This window comes from Erythrolamprus reginae, chromosome 1, assembly GCF_031021105.1.
Source record: "Erythrolamprus reginae isolate rEryReg1 chromosome 1, rEryReg1.hap1, whole genome shotgun sequence".
NCBI classification, from domain to species: domain Eukaryota; kingdom Metazoa; phylum Chordata; class Lepidosauria; order Squamata; family Dipsadidae; genus Erythrolamprus; species Erythrolamprus reginae.
Genome location: NC_091950.1, coordinates 203,346,325 through 203,364,826, shown reverse-complemented (window position 1 = coordinate 203,364,826; position 18,502 = coordinate 203,346,325). Strand labels below are relative to the sequence as shown.

Sequence of the window (18,502 nt, the reverse complement as noted above, 5' to 3'; positions counted from 1 at the left end):
ATGCTGGCTGCTGAATTCTGGGAATTAAAGTCCACAATTCTTTAAAGTTGCCAAGGTTGGACATCCCTGTCCTAAACAATTTTTTTTCCTTTCAAAAAGAAATGGCTACAAACAAGAAGAAAGGATAGTTGGAGCAAATTATTAGCACTTACCAGTATTCCCTTGAATATCTTTCGCCCTTTTGAATCCAGTTGGTGTAAATGAATGTTTAGAGCATTGGCTCGCCTGATTGGACAGCTGTTGTGGAGAGGAATTGAAGATGACGCCCCAATTTATATGACTTACATCAGAATGTGACCGGTTATGGCCTGGTTTGAAAGAGGAAGTTTCCTCATTTTGGACTATAACATCATTCACAGAACGGGGCCGATCCTTCCTCCTCTGACAGATATTAAAGATATTAAAAGTTGAAGCATCTCCCTGTTCAACCCAGGAGAGATTATCTGGAATCATTCCCCTTTGCACTCTAAACTGTTCTTTGGCAGGAAATACAGTCTCTACTTTGGTTTCTGAAACTCCATTTTTGCAGTGTGCCCAAACAAAGTTATTCTTCCCTAAAGAAGCAATGTTTCTTAAATCTTCACAGGCTGTGATTTTATTAAATGAGTCACATCCAACCAGTTCCGGAATCTCCTGAACACCATAAACTTCAAGTGGCTGCACATTTTCCAGCTTAGCATCAAAGGAACTGAAGAAGTCTTCAGTCACCTCCAAGGCTGGACTAATGTCATCAACTTCTAAGGCTTCCATTTTATTTGCAGTCAAATAAACTTTGGGAGTACCGTATTTTAATAAGAGTAAAGACAAAGACTTATCTCTAGAAAGATTCTTGCAGGTATTTCTCTTAACCTGGTGACAGAATCAATATATTTTTTCATTGTTATGGGAATTTGATTTCAGGAACCTGAAACTATTTTCATTTGTAAATGTTGTAATGCATAATAGTTGTCAGTTTTATCTTCCTGAATGAAGAAATATTGGTGGTTCAGCAAGAATTCTGTACAGAAACTGGATTTTCCTGTAAAACATGATAAAATACTGTTAAGAAAACTTAGCTACAATAAGTTCATATGGCCTACCAGAAAGCACCTATAAAGACTGAAAGGTTAAGTGTAACTATTGAAATGAAATTATAAGTTTCTGGCTCCTTTTGGCCCACTAATTTCAGGCTCTACTCAGCAATCTCGAACAACCCTAGAAGACTCTTCTGCCATAAGTTTATCAGACTAAAATGTTTATCTGAGGCCCTCAAATGATTGCATCTTTTGGAGTTTCTTGGGTAGCAACTGGATAGAGGGCGATGACTATGGTGACACTTCCATTTATTGATAACACACAAAAATTTGTAAACTGTCTTCATGTGACTCAAGGCGATTAAAAAATGCAATGTATAACTAACACCTGCTTGGTATTTTCAACCCTTTAGGCACTACCCAGAATTTTTAAAATAAATATTATTCCCAATGACTGGCTTTCTGAGCAGAGTTCTTCTACATCCATACCTATGTAAGATAAATCCTGTTGTTGAGTTTAATTATATCAATAAAAATTTAACATTTAACACTGTTTATTGCATGCTATCTATCATACGAGCATTGTATATTTATATTTAAAGTACGGAAGAGTAACTATCTAGTCCCTTATTTCAAAAGTACATCTGGAAAGTTCCAATAGTGGGAGGGGTCACACACACGACCCTCGATTTATTCACTGTCAGTAATAAAGACAGGTGCAAATACAGTAGTACCTCTAGATACGAGCTGCTCCACATGCGAGTATTCCAAGTTACGAGCCGAGACGCGAACAAAATTTCTGTTCGACACCCGAGCTCAAATTCGGGATATGAGCTGAGCTTCCACTAGGTGGTGCAAGAATTCCTTGCTTCAAGTTATCTCGGTGTGAAAAACAAAGTCTAAAGGCATTCGTTGGAGATGCGAGTTGATCAACATACGAGCTCGGGTCTGGAACGAATTAGACTCGTATGTCGAGGTACCACTGTAGTGTTAAACTTACTTGAGTTGAACAGTTTCCCACTGTTTCCTGGGAGATTAAGCGGGCTTAAGTAAACAATGCAATTACCGGGGGGGGGGGGGGTGTTGCTCCATAAGATGTTCCGCACCATAAGCTTTTGGGGAGGAAAAGAAGAAAACAAAAAAATCTGCCCCCGCCTCCCAGCCCCAGCCTGTGGTTCCTCAGGGCTCTGCTCCGCTGCACCCATTACCAATCAGCTAAGCGACAGCTGGATCATAGCCCCACCAATCAGCGGGCTGGCCAATCAGAAACGGCGCTATTGCAGCTTCTTCCATGTCTGCTGCCTCCACTGGGGAACGCTGGAGCCTTCGCCAGCGTTCCCCGACTATTGCCACTGCTCACCACCATCACCTATTGGCAGTGGCATTGGCCTCCTGGAATACCACTGATTAATTGTTCCAGGCAGCAGCAATCCCTGCCGCCTGGAACAGTTGATCCGTTGTATTCTGAGAAGCTGACCCAGGTGCCGATAGGCGGTGGCAGATCTGATGCCACCGCTGCACCAGCCCTCACCTCCCCCCGCCTGTGACCCAATATTTGCTCCATAAGGTGCACAGACATTTCTACCCACTTTTGGGAGACAAAAAAAGTGCATCTTATGGAGGAAAAAATATGGTATCTTGAGGCCAGGCTAATCAAGGGGTTCAGCTTTGGAAGGTGGGGGTATAGCTAGGAAGAGTTCATTGACAGAGATCAAAGGCCAGCAATGGCCTTTGCAGGTTCCTTGTATTTGCCTGAAAATGACAGAATAATTTGTGCAGTTATTAGAAGATAAATTATGCAATAGATTATAAAACACAACATCCTGTTGGCATAGCAGTTGGAAGAATAGTAATATATATTCAGTCACTTACACATAATAACATAATAACTTATAACTAATTCACTGAGCGGAAAAAAAATTAGTTAAACATTCTATATAAAGAAGAGGAATTGATAAGACAATGTTACACCATTGTCTTTTTGGTGCCCAAGATACACTTCAGGATCTTGGTTGGATGCAGATCAACTGAGTAGTATCCTTACAGTACTTTCTCATACAGATCACATGACTAGGTCCACTGAATTCATAACAACTTATTTCAAGGATAATTTGTAGGATTTCAGACTTAGTGGTGTCATCTGTACTGGGTTGATACTATCTCATTACAAAATTATGTTACTTTTATTTTAAACCAGTAATGTTGATCGAAAACTTCTAGGTTAAGACACAGTTCAGTTGCCATCTGTAAGGCTATGATGAGAAGATATGATTCATAATCATTATGCACTAGCAAAATTATTTCCACTTACAAGCTACAATACCATAAAGGGTAATTTTTCCTTTGTTTCTTTCCACCCCAAAGGATGAATTAAAATACATAAATGCTTAGTTACGATCTATTAATAAAATGTTTGTCATCATAATAATGGAAATGCTAGGGACTCTCGTTTCCTTGATACAAATCTGTATTTCATCCTTTTGTAAACTCTTGGTAAATGGATGATAAGCCGTTTTCTCTGCAGGATAACAGATTATCTTCTCTATATACTGATGTTCTAAATGCAACACTATTGGTTTTATTTCCGTGTAAGAATAAGAATAATACCTGCCACTTTTATAACACACAAAAAAGTTCATTTTCTATGTATCTGGCAAGGATAGGTTTGCATTTCTCTGAACTGAAAAGTTGAATATAACCTATTTATTTTGCCTCACTTTCTTAGGAGAAAAAAATGAGAATCCATACTTCCAATGCTTAAAAAGAAACATCCAATCCAACTATTTACCTTTATTTCTCACAAGTCCCAGTTTCTGCTCACTGTCCAGTCACTATCCCTATCCGCCCCAGCCCCATTTACAATTTCTTATGACTTACTACCCTTGTCAATCCCTGCTGGCTCAGAGATGAAACTGGTAAGCGACATCTTTCCAAACTCAAATCACAGCAACCAAAGTTGAAGGTCTGGCATTTATCTAAAATAGATCCAACCAATAAACATGGCAAGCCAGACATTAATCTTGCAAACAAACCTGATGTTATTTAAACTAATGAAAAATGATCCAAACAAAAAGAACTGATGTGATATGTCTTTCATCATTCTCCAAAATGAATTTATCTTACAAATAAATAATAATGAAATAGCATACACATGTGTATGCCAAGCAAGATTTCACTAAGGAAATAATGTTGTTGCAGTGATCTTTTTAGAACAATCTAGTTTATCAAATAGATAGATTCAGGCAGCCTAATAAAAGCAAAGAAACTGACTAGAACATGAAAAACAGCAAGCCACAATTTGTGTGTTTCTCCTATTTTTGGCTAAACAAAGGAAACTGTTCAGGATGAAGGCTAGGCAATCATATTGCTATTGATGTACAGTATTCTCAATCTGCTGCAATGCTAGTATACAAAATTATATGAGAACAAATACAAAGTAAAAAACCACCATGTTCAACTTCTGATATGCCCCATGCAATTTTTACGAATTGAGGCTGAGCAATTGGTACTGCGTTCCTTGGGGGTTCCTCCATTTGGCATTTGATTTTCATTGTTTTTCCTGCTGAATTTCTGGCTGCACCATTACTACTGTGTATGAAATAAGGGTCACATGATGTCCATTTGCTTCCATTTCAAAATAGATTATGGCCAAATCTGCCTGTACCTGCTGCATTCAGTAGAATGTTAGTGACTATGAGTTGATTCTTAAGAATCTGCCTGCTAAGAGCATTATTGCCCTATGACAATCTTAGATGTTTAGTGCATTATTAGGGACTATATTTAATATAATTTGAAAAAAGTACTGTAAAAGAAACAAAATAAAAAAGTGAAAATTATGGTAAAGGCAACATTTATTAAATGTGGGATCCTGAGTTCCTCTCTTAGGGAAATTCATGACATTAAAAATATGATAATTCTAATTAATGGGAAAACAAGCTTACTAAGCAACCAATGAAACATTTATACTAAGAACCAGTTAATTTATGGATGATTGGCCACCAATCAGATGAAAGCTGGTTGAGAGATGGGAGATGTTAATAAAAAGGGTCAACAGCTCAAGTGAATTATTAGGGACAAATCTACAAAAAAATCCCTTCTCTTCTATGACCCTGTAATGCCTTGAATCAGGGTAGAGTTTGGGCGACAATGGAGCTCAGCATTTACTGGCTGCTACAGGAAATATAGAAAAAGCATAGAAACAGAAAGAGGCAATCCCAAAGGAAAAGAGCTGAACTCAGTGTTGGTATCAGATGGCCAATAAGAAGCACAAGTAGTTTGCGAACAAAGAGCTTCATGGCAGCAGCCCAGTCAAGAAGCTTCTCAATGGATTTGCACTATTGCTCCACTGAGGAATTGAACTTATTTTGCCAAGAAGTCTTCATGAATCACTCATATTGTGATTGAGTTAGAAGGAAATAATTTGGTTTTTGAAGAGGAATTTAGCAAACAATTCCACAGTGTGAAGATGATTTTGACACATGCTCTAACCAGGAGTGCATTGTTGCAAAGAACAGCCAAGGCCACCCTGTATTCATTGAAGAGAAATGCATTTTAGTTTTAATATACCATCAAGATGGCGGAGGCGTGACACACAGAGAGATAGCCTCCTTTGAACTGCCCCCTTTCTGTTACAGGGAACATTTTTATCTTTTTAGACTGTGAAAAAAGAATTAGGGTTTCTTCTATTTCTCCAACAGCTTTAAACTAATTATAATCTTCAGGGATCTGTAGGAAGGGATCCGAAGAACTGAGACAGGGAGACATTTATTTAGATCTGAAATGATTTTTAAAAATTTACCTAGACCTTTTAAAAAAATTCTATGTTTAAAATCTAATCTTTTGTCTGTAGAGTTCCCATTCCACATATAGGTTCAATAATGCTGTGTTTTATGGAACTCTGAATTTCTTAAGGGCTGAGTTGCCTCTAAATTACGAATAGATCATCTTTTGGTTTACCTAGAGCCTTATGCATCCTACAATCTGTTCAAATCCATCTTTTTATTCCCTTTGCTCAATGTTTGATTATTATCAAAATACATGTAAAGAGCTCCAGACTCTCTGGGTTTTTATGCAAACTAAAGAGGGTTCTGTCATTAGATTTGGGGTGATCTATAGGCCTGCAGGGCAATCTGAAGATTATGACAACAAGATGGTGGATGAAATTACCCAAATGGCAGTAAAGGGAGATGTTGTGATTATGGGTGGTTTCAATATGCCTGATGTTAACTGGAATATCCCCAGTGCCCTTACATGCAAAAGTAAGAATACAGTAGAGGCCCTTACGGGAGCAGCTCTGGCACAGCTGGTTAAGACAACAACTAAAGGGGAGAATATTCTACATTTAGTTTTTACGAATGGGAACCGTGTTTCAGAGGTTAAGGTGGGAGAAAACCTAGGTTGCAGTGACCACCTATGTTTGTGGTTTGATGTAAAAACTGATTGCGAGCAATCCTATACTACAACCAAAGTATTGGATTTCAGAAAAACAAATTTCAATAAAATGGGGAAATATTTAAATAATGAATTAAAGGGCAGGGATAAAATGGCAGGACCAAGTGCCCAGTGGACTGTATTAAAAGAGACCATCTTAAAGGCCACTGGACTGTATGTAAGGCAAATAACTAAAGGTAAAAGGAAGAAGAAACCGCTATGGTTTAGCAATGATGTAAGGGCTATAGTCAATGAAAAAAAGGCTGCCTATAGGAGGTATAAAGAGTCTGGAAGGATAGCTGACAGAGAGGTGCATAAAATGGGACAGAAGGAGGCGAAACAGATAATATATGCTGCTAAAACCTCAAAAGAGGAAGAAATTGCCAAATCTGTGAAGATTTGCTGCAGTTTTTCTTCTTCCTATCACTAATATATCTGAAAAAGATAAAACCTTTTTCAGATATATTAGTGATAGGAAGAAGAAAAACTGCAGCATCACAAAGCTTAGTACTGGAGATAATACATAAATTGATGGGAATAAGGAAGTCGCTGCCTCCTGTTGAATAGCTACTTCTGTTCAGTTTTCTCAGAAGGCAACTTACAATATAATACTATAGGTGGATACAGCATTGTTTCCAGCTGTAGGGATTCAGCTCCAGTGATCTCAGAAGCCTATGTCTTAGAAGAACGTGAACAATTAAAGACAAATAAGACCATGGGTCCAGATGACATCCACCCCAGAGTTCTTAAAGAACTCAGATCTGTGATTGCTGCTCCCCTGACTGATTTGTTTAACCAATCCCTTTTAATAGGAGATGTTCCTGATGATTGGAGAATGGCCAGTGTTGTGCCTATCCACAAGAAGGGCAGTAGAGAAGAAGCTAGTAACTAGAGGTCAGTTAGCTTGACATCAGTTATAGTTAAAATGATGGAGACTCTACTCAAAAAAAGGATAAATCAGCACCTAAAAACCAATAACTTATTGGACCCAAACCAGCATGGCTTTACTGAGGGCAAATCATGTCAGACTAATCTCATTGATTTCTTTGAGTATGTCACAAAGGTGTTGGATGAAGGTGGTGCCATGGATATTCTCCTATCTGGACTTAAGCAAAGCCTTTGATACGGTTCCACATAAAGAGCTGATAAATACGTTAGTGAAGATTGGACTTAATCCCTGGATAGTTCAATGGATTTGCAGCTGGCTGAAGTGTAGACATCAGAGGGTTGTTGTTAATGGCGAGTATTCTGAGAAGAGCCTGGTTACAAGCGGTGTGCCACAAGGGTCTGTTCTGGGTCCTATTCTTTTTAATATGTTTGTGAGTGACATAGGGGAAGGTTTGGTAAGGAAGGTTTGCCTATTTGCCAATGACTCTAAAGTATGCAATAAGGTTGATATTCCTGGAGGCATCTGTAATATGGCAAATGATTTAGCTTTACTAGATAAATGGTCAAAGCAATGGAAACTGCAGTTTAATGTTTCCAAATGTAAAATAATGCACTTGGGCAAAAGGAATACTCAATCTGAGTATTGTATTGGCAGTTCTGTGTTAGCAAAAACTTCAGAAGAGAAGGATTTAGTGCTTTCTGACAGTCTCAAAATGGGTGAAGAGTGCGGTCAGGCGGTAGGGAAAGCAAGTAGAATGCTTGGCTGCATAGCTAGAGGTATAACAAGCAGGAAGAGGGAGATTGTGATCCCGCTATATGTGAGACCACATTTGGAATACTGTGTTCAGTTCTGGAGACCTCACCTACAAAAAGATATTGACAAAATTGAACGGGCTACAAAAAGATATTGACAAAATTGAACGGGCTACAAAAATGATGGAAGGTCTTAAGCATAAAACTTATCAGGAAAACTTAATGAACTCAATCTATATAATCTGGAGGACAGAAGGAAAAGGGGGGACATGATCTAAACATTTAAATATGTTAAAGCAGAGGTCTTCAAACTTGGCAACTTTAAGACTTTTGGACTTCAATTCCCAGAAGTCCACAAGGCTTAAATTTGCCAAGTTTGAGGATCCCTGTGTTAAAGGGGTTAAATAAGGTTCAGGAAGGAAGTGTTTTTAATAGGAAAGTGAACACAAGAACAAGGGGGCACAATCTGAGGTTAGTTGGGGGAAAGATTAGAAGTAACGTGAGAAAATATTATTTTACTGAAAGAGTAGATGCTTGGAACAAACTTCCAGCAGACATGGTTGGTAAATCCACAGTAACTGAATTTAAACATGCCTGGGATAAACACATATCCATCCTAAGATAAAATAAAGGAAATAGTATAAGAGCAGACTAGATGGACCATGAGGTCTTTTTCTGCCGTCAATCTTCTATGTTTCTATCTAAAGTCAAAAATATATTATTTCTGTTCTTTTTTTAAAAAAAAATTACCCATTTTTTGTGAGATTCTTTATTTTCTGAAATGAAATAGGCAGGGTAGATGGGAAGAAGGGCTGGCCTTCAGTGCTACAGGGTCAGCAGATGATATAGAGTTTGATTATTCTCTCCTTTTTTTTTTAAATGCCAGAAAGTAACAAAGGTTAGGAGCAGACAAGGTATTCCCTAGAACAGCGTTTCCCAACCGGTGTGCCGCGGCACACTAGTGTGCCGCGAGACACTGTCAGGTGTGCCGCGGCGAGAGGCGGCGGAGGAGAGTGGGCGGATCGGGCGGGCAATGGGGCAGGGCGGAGAAGCCAGGGGCGCGTTTGGCCGGAGGCACCTACTGCCGCACCTCCCTGCCCCTGCCTCCCCACGGTGCCTCCGGCCAAACGCGCCCCTGGCTTCTCCGCCCTGCCCCATTGCCCGCCCGATCCGCCCACTCTCCTCCTCCGCCGCCTCCTGCCTTGGGGCGAGCAATCCGGGAGTCCGGGACTGTGTGGCTTTGCGCCATGAAGAGAAAACGGCCGACTTTTCCCTGCTGCCGTTTTCTCTTCATGGCGCAAAGCCACACAGTCCCGGACTCCTGGATCGCTCGCTTCTCCGGTCAGCAAAGCCATCTGCCCAGGAAAGCGCCGCGCTGGCCGGAGAAGCGAGCGATCCGGGAGTCCAGGACTGTGTGGCTTTGCGCCATGAAGAGAAAACGGCCGACTTTTCCCTGCTGCCGTTTTCTCTTCATGGCGCAAAGCCACACAATCCCGGACTCCCGGATTGCTCGCTTCTCCGGTCAGCAAAGCCATCTGCCCAGGAAAGCGCCGCGCTGGCCGGAGAAGCGAGCGATCCGGGAGTCCGGGACTGTGTGGCTTTCGGCCGGGCTAACGGGAGGCGGCGCGAGGCCGGGCGCTGGGGACGTCTGGGAGGGCGAGGAGGCTGATGGCTGCTGCGCACTCCACTCTCTCTCCGGCTCTCTCTCGCTCTTTCTTTTTCTCTCTGTTGCTGGCGTGGTGAACGAGAGAGAAAGAGAGAGAGAGAAAAAGGAGGGGAGAGAGAATGAGAGAAAGAAAGCAAGAGAAAGAGAGGGAAAGAAAGCAAGAGAGAGAGAGAGAAAGAAAGGGGGGAAGGAGGGAGAGGGAAAGACATAGAGGGAGGGAAGGAGGGAGAGAGAAAGAGAGCAAAAAAGAGAGGAAGAAAGAAAGAAAGAGGGATGGAGAGAAAGAAGGGAAGGAAGGAAGAGAGAGAAAGAGGGAGAAATAGAGTGAAATGGAGGAAGAGATATTTTTTTTGTCCAAACTTTTCTTTAGCCCCCCCGCCCCACCCTTCAGTGTTCCCCAGAATTTTGAAAACATGAATAATGTGCCGCGGCTCAAAAAAGGTTGGGAAACACTGCCCTAGAACAGTGTTTCCCAACCTTTTTTGAGCCGCGGCACATTATTCATATTTTCAAAATCCTGGGGAACACTGAACGGGGAGGGGGGGGGCTAAAGAAAAGTTTTGACAAAAAAAAATCTTCCTCCATTTCGCTCTATTTCTCCCTCACTCTTTCTCTTTCTGCCTTCCCTTCTTTCTCTCTCTCCATTCCTCTTTCTTTCTTCCTCTCTTTTTTGCTCTCTTTCTCTCTCCCTCCTTCCCTCCCTATATGTCTTTCTCTCTCCCTTGTTCTCTCTGCCTCTCTTGCTATCTCTCTTTCATTCTCTCTCTTTCTTTCTCTCTCTCTTGCTATCTCTTTCTCTCTCTCTCTGTCTCTCTTTCTCTGTCTCTCTTTCTCTCTCTCTTGCTAGCTCTCTTTCTTTCTCTCTCTTTCTCTGTCTCTCTCTCTCTGCCTCTCTTGCTATGTCTCTCTTGCTCTCTCTCTCTTTCTCTCTCTTCCTTTCTTCTCTGCGGAGGCCGGCGAAGGTTTTTCTTATTTTAAATGTTCCGGGTGGCAGGGGGATGCGGAGCCCGCGCGCGCACACACCCGACATTCCAAATCCTGCCTCAGCTGTGAGAAGAAAAAAGCGCTCGGTGAAGGGACTGCATGCAAGAGGGGCCAGGCAGGCGTTAGCAGCCCGATGAGGAGGACGAGAAGCCGCTGCAGCCACCCCCAATCCCCCCCCTTCCCTGGGTACCTTCCAAAGGCTCCTGGAAAAAGGCAGGAGGTAGCAACGAGGCGCGAGGACAAGCAGGCAGCTTGGCGGAGGGGAAGGTCGTCCTGTGGCTGGTCTTGGGCTTTACGGCTGCTTCCTGGTTCCCTCTCCTCCCTCCGCCTGTGTCTACCACCAGCGCCTCATTCCTCGGAGCTGCCGCTTCCTTCCAGGCAGCCCAGCCACACTGCCGTAGAAAGTGCAGAGGTTATTGCCGCCGCCTCTGCCTCCACTCAGGGAGCCATCGTGGTTGAGCTGAGCGAGAGGAAAAGGCGCAGTGACCATGGTGGCTCCCTGAGTGGAGGCAGAAGCGGTGGCAATAACCTATGTGCTTTCTATGGCAGCGTGGCTGAGCTAGACGGAGGGAAGCGGCAGCTCCCACTCGAGGAACCCACGGCAACGGGCAACGGCTTGGTGGGAGACACAGGCGGTGGGAGGAAAGGGAACCAGGAAGCGACTGTGAAGCCCAAGACCATCCACAGGACAACACTCAGGCAGGGGCGCCGGCAGCGCCCCGTCCAGCTGGAGCTTCTCGCGGCACACCTGGCCATGTCTCGCGGCACACTAGTGTGCCGCGGCACACCGGTTGGGAAACGCTGCCCTAGAAGACAGAGAGTGGCAGTGGAAACTACCACACAGAAGATGGAATTAAGCTTTATAGATGCCAAGAGGTTGTGATAGAAAAGGTTTGAGATCACAAAATATTCACTATACAGTGGTACCTCGAGATACGAGTTTAATTCGTTCCGGACCTGGGCTCTTAAGTCGAGCAGCTCTTATCTCGAATGACTTTTCCCCATAGGAATTAATGTAAATAATTTTAATTGGTTCCAGCCCTCAAAAAACTCACAAAGTTAGTCTAAATTATGCAGAAAGATATGTTTTTAATGAAGAAATGTACATGTACATATAAATGAATAATGAAGTTTCTTTCACTTAACTTGTAAACTTTCTTAAACTTTTAAATTTACATATGTTCAACTTCTCTGCCACCCAATCCTGTAGGACAGAGGTCCCCAACCCTTTTTGCACCAGGGACCGGCTTTAAGCGATCAAGAGAGGAATGGGTGAATGAATGGACGGAGGGTGGGAAGGAAGGAAGGAAAGAGGGAAGGGACAGGAACAGAGGAAGGAAGCAAGGAAACTTATGAAAGGGGAGAGTAAGAGAGGAATGAGTGAAGGGAGGGAGGGAGGGAAGAAGGTGGGAAGGAGAAAGAAAAGAAGAAATAGAGGAAGGGAAGGTAAAAAAGAGAAAGAAAAAGAGCAAGCAAGAAAGAAAGAAAGAAAGAAAGAAAGAAAGAAAGAAAGAAAGAAAGGGGGAAGGGACAGGAACAGAGGAAGGAAGCAAGGAAACTTATGAAAGGGGAGAGTAAGAGAGGAATGAGTGAAGGGAGGGAGGGAGGGAAGAAGGTGGGAAGGAGAAAGAAAAGAAGAAATAGAGGAAGGGAAGGTAAAAGAGAGAAAGAAAAAGAGCAAGAAAGAAAGCTGCAAGCACCCCCCCGAGCCCCCCAGGCCGGCTGCAACCTTTTAAAACACGTGCGCCGCTTCGCAGCTGTCTCCTGAAGCCGAACGTGGAAGTTAGCGTTTGGCTTCAGGAGACAGCTCCTTGGCGGTTGTGTCTCGAATTTGGGCTTGTAAGTAGAACAAAAATATCTCTCCCCTCCCAGCTCTTATCTCGAGTTGCTCTTAAGTAGAGCAGCTCTTATGTCGGGGTTCCACTGTACAAGCTTAGCCCTTTTATCATACACATTTCCAAACAGCTCATGGTTTTTAAAGTACTGTATTCATATAATAAACAAAGAGTACATACACAAAATATTTAATATTTCAAATATGTGTACAATATTCTCCTAAATGTTCGAAGTAGCTTGCAGAAATACAATTAAAATCAGAAATATATCAAAACCAATCTAAAAAACATTAGTACAATACTCTTATAGCTGTGGACATTTTTCTCTCATGGAGGAAAATCTGAAGCATTGCATCCACTCAGCAGAAATAAAAGCAAGTCATATAATAATGGGAACAGATGCTCCCAGAGATGAAGTCATTAAGCCAGAGCAAGGATGAGACAGCTGTGAGCTATGTCTCAATTGATTCCAGTAAATGAAACAGGAAGAAAGGACAACGAGGAGCTCCGGGAGTTGAAACGCCAGAAGAGACGTCTAGAGAAGCGATGCAGGAAGAGTAGGTCTGAATCTGATCGAACACTTGTAAGAGCTTTTATTAAGACTTACAAAGTGGCGCTCAAGGCGGCAAGATGCGCGTATCATGCCGCCTTGATTGTATCAGCGGAATCCCGCCCGGCCTCTCTGTTTAGGGTGACCCGCTCCCTTCTTAACCAGGGGGGAGTTGGGGAGCCCTTGCAGAGCAGTGCCGAGGATTTTAATATGTTTTTCACTGATAAAATCGCTCAGATCCGGGCCGATCTCGACTCCAATTGGAAAACAGAGTCGACTGACAACGAGTCAGTCGAGGTGACTGGGGCACGTACTTGTCCACCTGTCTGGGAAGAGTTTGATCTGGTGACACCTGATGAAGTGGACAAGGCCATTGGAGCTATGAGTTCCGCCACCTGTTTACTGGATCCGTGTCCCTCCTGGCTGGTCTTGGCCAGCAGGGAGGTGACACGGAGCTGGGTTCAGGAGATTACCAACGCTTCCTTGGGGAGGGGAGTTTTTCCAACACTCTATAAAGAGGCCCTCGTGCGCCCCCTCCTCAAGAAGCCTTCCCTGGACCCAGCCGTACTTAATAACTATCGTCCAGTCTCCAACCTTCCCTTCATGGGGAAGGTTGTTGAGAAGGTGGTGGCGCTCCAGCTCCAACGGTCCTTGAAGAAGCCGATTATCTTGGTCCCCAGCAGTCGGGTTTCAGGCCCGGTTACAGCACGGAAACTGCTTTGGTCGCGTTGATGGATGATCTCTGGCGGGCCCGGGACAGGGGTTTATCCTCTGTCCTGGTGCTCCTTGACCTCTCAGCGGCTTTCGATACCATCGACCATGGTATCCTTCTGCACCGGCTAGAGGGGTTGGGGGTGGGAGGCACTGTTCTTCAGTGGTTCTCCTCCTACCTCTCCGGCCGGTCGCAGTCGGTGTTAGTGGGGGGTCAGAGGTCGACTCCAAGGTCTTTCCCTTGTGGGGTGCCTCGGGGGTCGGTCCTCTCCCCCCTGCTATTTAATATCTACATGAAACCGCTGGGTGAGATCATCCAAGGGCATGGGGTGAGATATCATCAGTACGCTGATGATACCCAGCTTTACATCTCCACCCCATGTCCAGTCAACGAAGCAGTGGAAGTGATGTGCCGGTGTCTGGAGGCTGTTGGGGCCTGGATGGGTGTCAACAGACTCAAACTCAACCCGGATAAGACGGAGTGGCTGTGGGTTTTGCCTCCCAAGGACAATTCTATCTGTCCGTCCATTACCCTGGGGGGGGGATTATTGACCCCCTCGGAGAGGGTCCGCAACTTGGGCGTCCTCCTCGATCCACAGCTTAAATTAGAGAACCATCTTTCAGCTGTGGCGAGGGGGGCGTTTTCCCAGGTTCGCCTGGTGCACCAGTTGCGGCCCTATCTGGACCGGGACTCATTGCTCACAGTCACTCATGCCCTCATCATCTCGAGGTTCGACTACTGTAATGCTCTCTACATGGGGCTACCTTTGAAAAGTGTTCGGAAACTTCAGATCGTGCAGAATGCAGCTGCGAGAGCAGTCATGGGCTTACCTAGATATGCCCATGTTTTGCCATCACTCCGCAGTCTGCATTGGCTGCCAATCAATTTCCGGTCACAATTCAAAGTGTTGGTTATGACCTTTAAAGCCCTTCATGGCACTGGACCAGAATATCTCTGAGACCGCCTTCTGCCGCACGAATCCCAGCGACCGATTAGGTCCCACAGAGTGGGCCTTCTCCGGGTCCCGTCAACTAAACAATGTCGATTGGCGGGCCCCAGGGGAAGAGCCTTCTCTGTGGCGGCCTCGACTCTCTGGAACCAACTCCCCCCAGAGATTAGAACTGCCCCTACTCTCCCTGCCTTCCATAAACTCCTTAAAACCCACCTTTGCCGTCAGGCATGGGGAAACTGAAACACCTCCCCTGGGCATGTACAATTTATGCAAGGTATGTTTGTGTGTGTGTTTGTTAATAAATGGGGTTCTTTTTAAATCTTTTAAAATATTTTTAAATTTATTTGGATTTGTCATGATTTGCTGTATCTTGCTGTGAGCCGCCCCGAGTCTGCGGAGAGGGGCGGCATACACATCTAAATAATAAATAAATAAATAAACAAACAAACAAACAGCTATAAAGTGAAAGATACATAAGGCAATAAAAACTAACAGACCAGGTAATTACAAAAGTTGTAAATTGTAACCCTTCCTTTGGGCTGATGAAGACATGCCTCTGCATATTAATTAATTAATTCTCACTAGATGATTTCACATTATGTTAAATTAGATATTTAATATAATTTTATTGAATACATTACAATAACTGTTTACAAATCATACAATGTTGGATTTCATACAACTTACTATCCCAAAAGTTAATAAATTACCCTGTGGCTTAACAGCATGTGAATTCTGCCATTTCATATTGTGTAATCCCATCTCCAGGTAATTTATAGTAATATAGATTCAACAAATAATTATTTCAGATTTTACAATTAGGGATACAGAGATATGGAAAGATAATTTCCAAATTAATTTTAAAGCTAGAAAGGCAAAACTGTAATAATTCTTTTTTGATAAAGTGGGCTGTATGCAGACCAGGAGAAACAGTCAGGATATTTGTGTTCACTTTTATTTACCTGGAATATTGCCCACTCTTCACTTCGGTTTTGAGAGCTTGTCTTGCATACAATATTTCCTTGCAAATATATATTTAAGAGTTACTACTTATAAAAATATTGTACGGATTCATCATTTGAATTTCTCTGCCACAGCCCAAAGAAGGAGGTTTATATGTTACTTTAAACAGTACTGCTAAATGTGGAAGTGATCTTTAAATTAGGAAGATCTGAGTTCAAATGCCCACATTTTAGCCAAGACCCTATTGTATGCTTCTGACCTAATCAGTACCTCCAGGGTTAATCTACTTTACAAGGAATGCAGGCATATATTAAAACCTGGTCCATATCTTGGGATACTTGGAGGCTGAAAATTGTGAAAGAAAAGATAAAAGAACAAAAGCAGCTAGTAAAAGGAACTTAACAGGGAGTTTGTGCATTTTTATTAACTGCCGGTATTTCAATATATAAGGAAATATTAGCTTTGCACTTCTCACGTTGTTGCCTTGATTCTTTTGTTAAACTGCCCTAGGTAAAACTGCACCTTCAGGAAGCTGCATTATTCTTGTCCTATTTACAGTAGCAGAAAATCATAAAGACACACATATAAAGATCCACGAAGGTGAAGAACCTGCTTGTTATTCTAGAGCCCTGTGTGGAACAAGGACATTTACTGGGAAAATCTATACAATACTGATAATGAGACATAGCTTTGGATCCTTTGGTGCTCACATTCTCAGCAATGCATCTATCCGCAGAGCATATGTATTTAGGCACAAGGCAGGAGCTTAGGAATAGAGGCACCGTTACCTGGCTCACAAAAGGTCCGCGCTGCAAAACCCGGCGTATTTCTTCCCCCGATCTCATTCCTCGCCTAGGCTCAATGACAGCGAAGAGGCGCCGGCATATTATTCAGCGTTCTTTCGCTTGCTTGTTTACGCTCACTCCTTGTGCACCCCTCAAAGGGCTCCCCCGCGGTAACGAGGGAAACGGAAGCCAAGAAGAAGGTTCCGGAGGCGCCTGCCCACTTTCCCTGCGGGAAGTCGGCTGCCCGGGAAAGCGCCGCGTTTAAAAAGCGCGCCGCTTTCCCAGGCAGCCGGCTTGCTGGCCGGAGAAGCGAGCGATCTGGGACTGCGTGGCTTTGCGCCACTTCAAAAATTTCTGCGGGGGTGTGTGTGTCCTAATGACTGTGCGGGCGCACGCCCACGAAGCTTAGAAGCAACAGTGGCTGGCGCCCTCCCACCGAGCCCCAAAAGCTCACTTCGCGGTGACAACGGTGCCGTGGTGGCCTCCAAGTGCCGCCCTTCGTGGCCCCCACCACCCGTTCCTGCAGGTAGAAGTCGGGCGGGGTACCGGGAGGCGGAGGCGGTGCGTGGCCGGGCGCTGAGCGCCATAGACACCTGGGAGGGCGAAGGGTTGAATGTAGCTGCTGCCTCTTAGGCGGAGGCGAAGGCAACGGCGGAGTTTGCGCTGGGGCCATGCGGGGCCGCTGATCCAGGGGGCCGCGGACCGGCAAGCCGCCCTCCACTCTCTCTCCGCTCTCTCTTTCTCTCTATGTTGCCGGCGTGGTGCACGAGAGAGAAAGAGAGAGAGAGAAAAAGAAGGGTTAGAGAGAAAGAGAGAGAAGGAAAGCAAGAGAGAAAGCAAAGGGGAGAGAGAGTGTGTGTGAGAGAAAGCAAGAAAGAGGAAGAGAGAAAGAAAGCAAGAGAGAAAGAGAGAGAAGGAAAGCGAGAGAGAGAGGAAGAGAGAAAGCAAGAGAGAGAGAAGGAAAGCAAGAGAGTGAGAGAGAGAAAGCAAGCGAGACAGAAAGAGAGAGAGTGTGTCTGAGACAGAAAGCAAGAAATAGGGAGAGAGAGAGAGAAAGAAAGCAAGAGAGGAAGAGAGAAGGAAAGCGAGAGAGAGAAAGCAAGGGAGAGAGAGAAAGAATAAAAGAGAGCAAGAGAGACAGAAAGAGAGAGAAAGAATGCAAGAGAGAGAAAGCGAGAAAGAGGGAGGGAAGGAGGGCGAGAGAAAGAGCAAAAAAAAGAGGAAGGAAGAAAGGGATGGAGAGAGAGGGAAAGAAAGGGGGGAGAAATAGGGCGAAAGAGAGGAAGAGACGGTTTTTTTGTCCAAACATTTTTAGCCCCCCCCCGCTCGCGCCCCCCCCCTGCTCAATGTTCCCACCGATTTTGTAAGTGTGAATAATGTGCTCAAAAAAGGTTGGGAAACACTGGTTTATGGGGTCTCGTCAGCTTGACGGAAGTTTAAGAATGAGTACCGCGTATCTCCCTCATAGACCCTGTGAGAATGGTATACCTGCACTTTGACTCCTCCTGCAATAAAGGGCGTGCATAACGTGCATATTATGCCTACTGTTCCTGTCTTACTGTCCTATTGTCAAAATTATGTACCGTTCATAAAGTCATCTACCACAATGTCCTACTGGTCATGCACAAAATAGATTCGAACTCAATGTAAACCGTTCGAAACTCGACTGCAGAAAATACGACTTCAGCAACAGAGTGATCAATGCCCAGAATGCACTACCTGACTCTGTTTTTTTCCCCAAACCCAAAAACTGTCTATAGTCGACCTCACCCCATTCCTAAGGGGTCTGTAAGGGGCCTGCATAAGCGCACTATTGTGCCTACTGTCCCGTCCTACTGTCCTATTGGCCAAATTTACCTGTACCTACTTTGCTTTTTGTTTATACCATACCAATTGTACACGTTTTGACAAATAAAATAATAAATGAATGAATGAACGAACAAATATTTATCTGTACCTACTTTGCTTTTA

General features: G+C 43.9%; 1 protein-coding gene across 1 annotated transcript in view; it reads right to left on the bottom strand.

The window, feature by feature from the left end:
* PLEKHM3 (pleckstrin homology domain containing M3) overlaps positions 1 to 16,691 on the bottom strand; it is a 77,857-nt gene extending 61,166 nt beyond the window's left edge. The window contains exons 1-2 of the mRNA XM_070731959.1: positions 16,535 to 16,691; positions 153 to 1,018 (exon numbers count right to left, since the gene is read on the bottom strand). Coding sequence (XP_070588060.1) covers positions 153 to 750 — 598 coding nt within the window. The 5' untranslated portion in view covers positions 751 to 1,018; positions 16,535 to 16,691. The remainder of the gene's footprint in view (positions 1 to 152; positions 1,019 to 16,534) is intronic.
* Between the last annotated feature and the right edge of the window lie 1,811 nt (positions 16,692 to 18,502).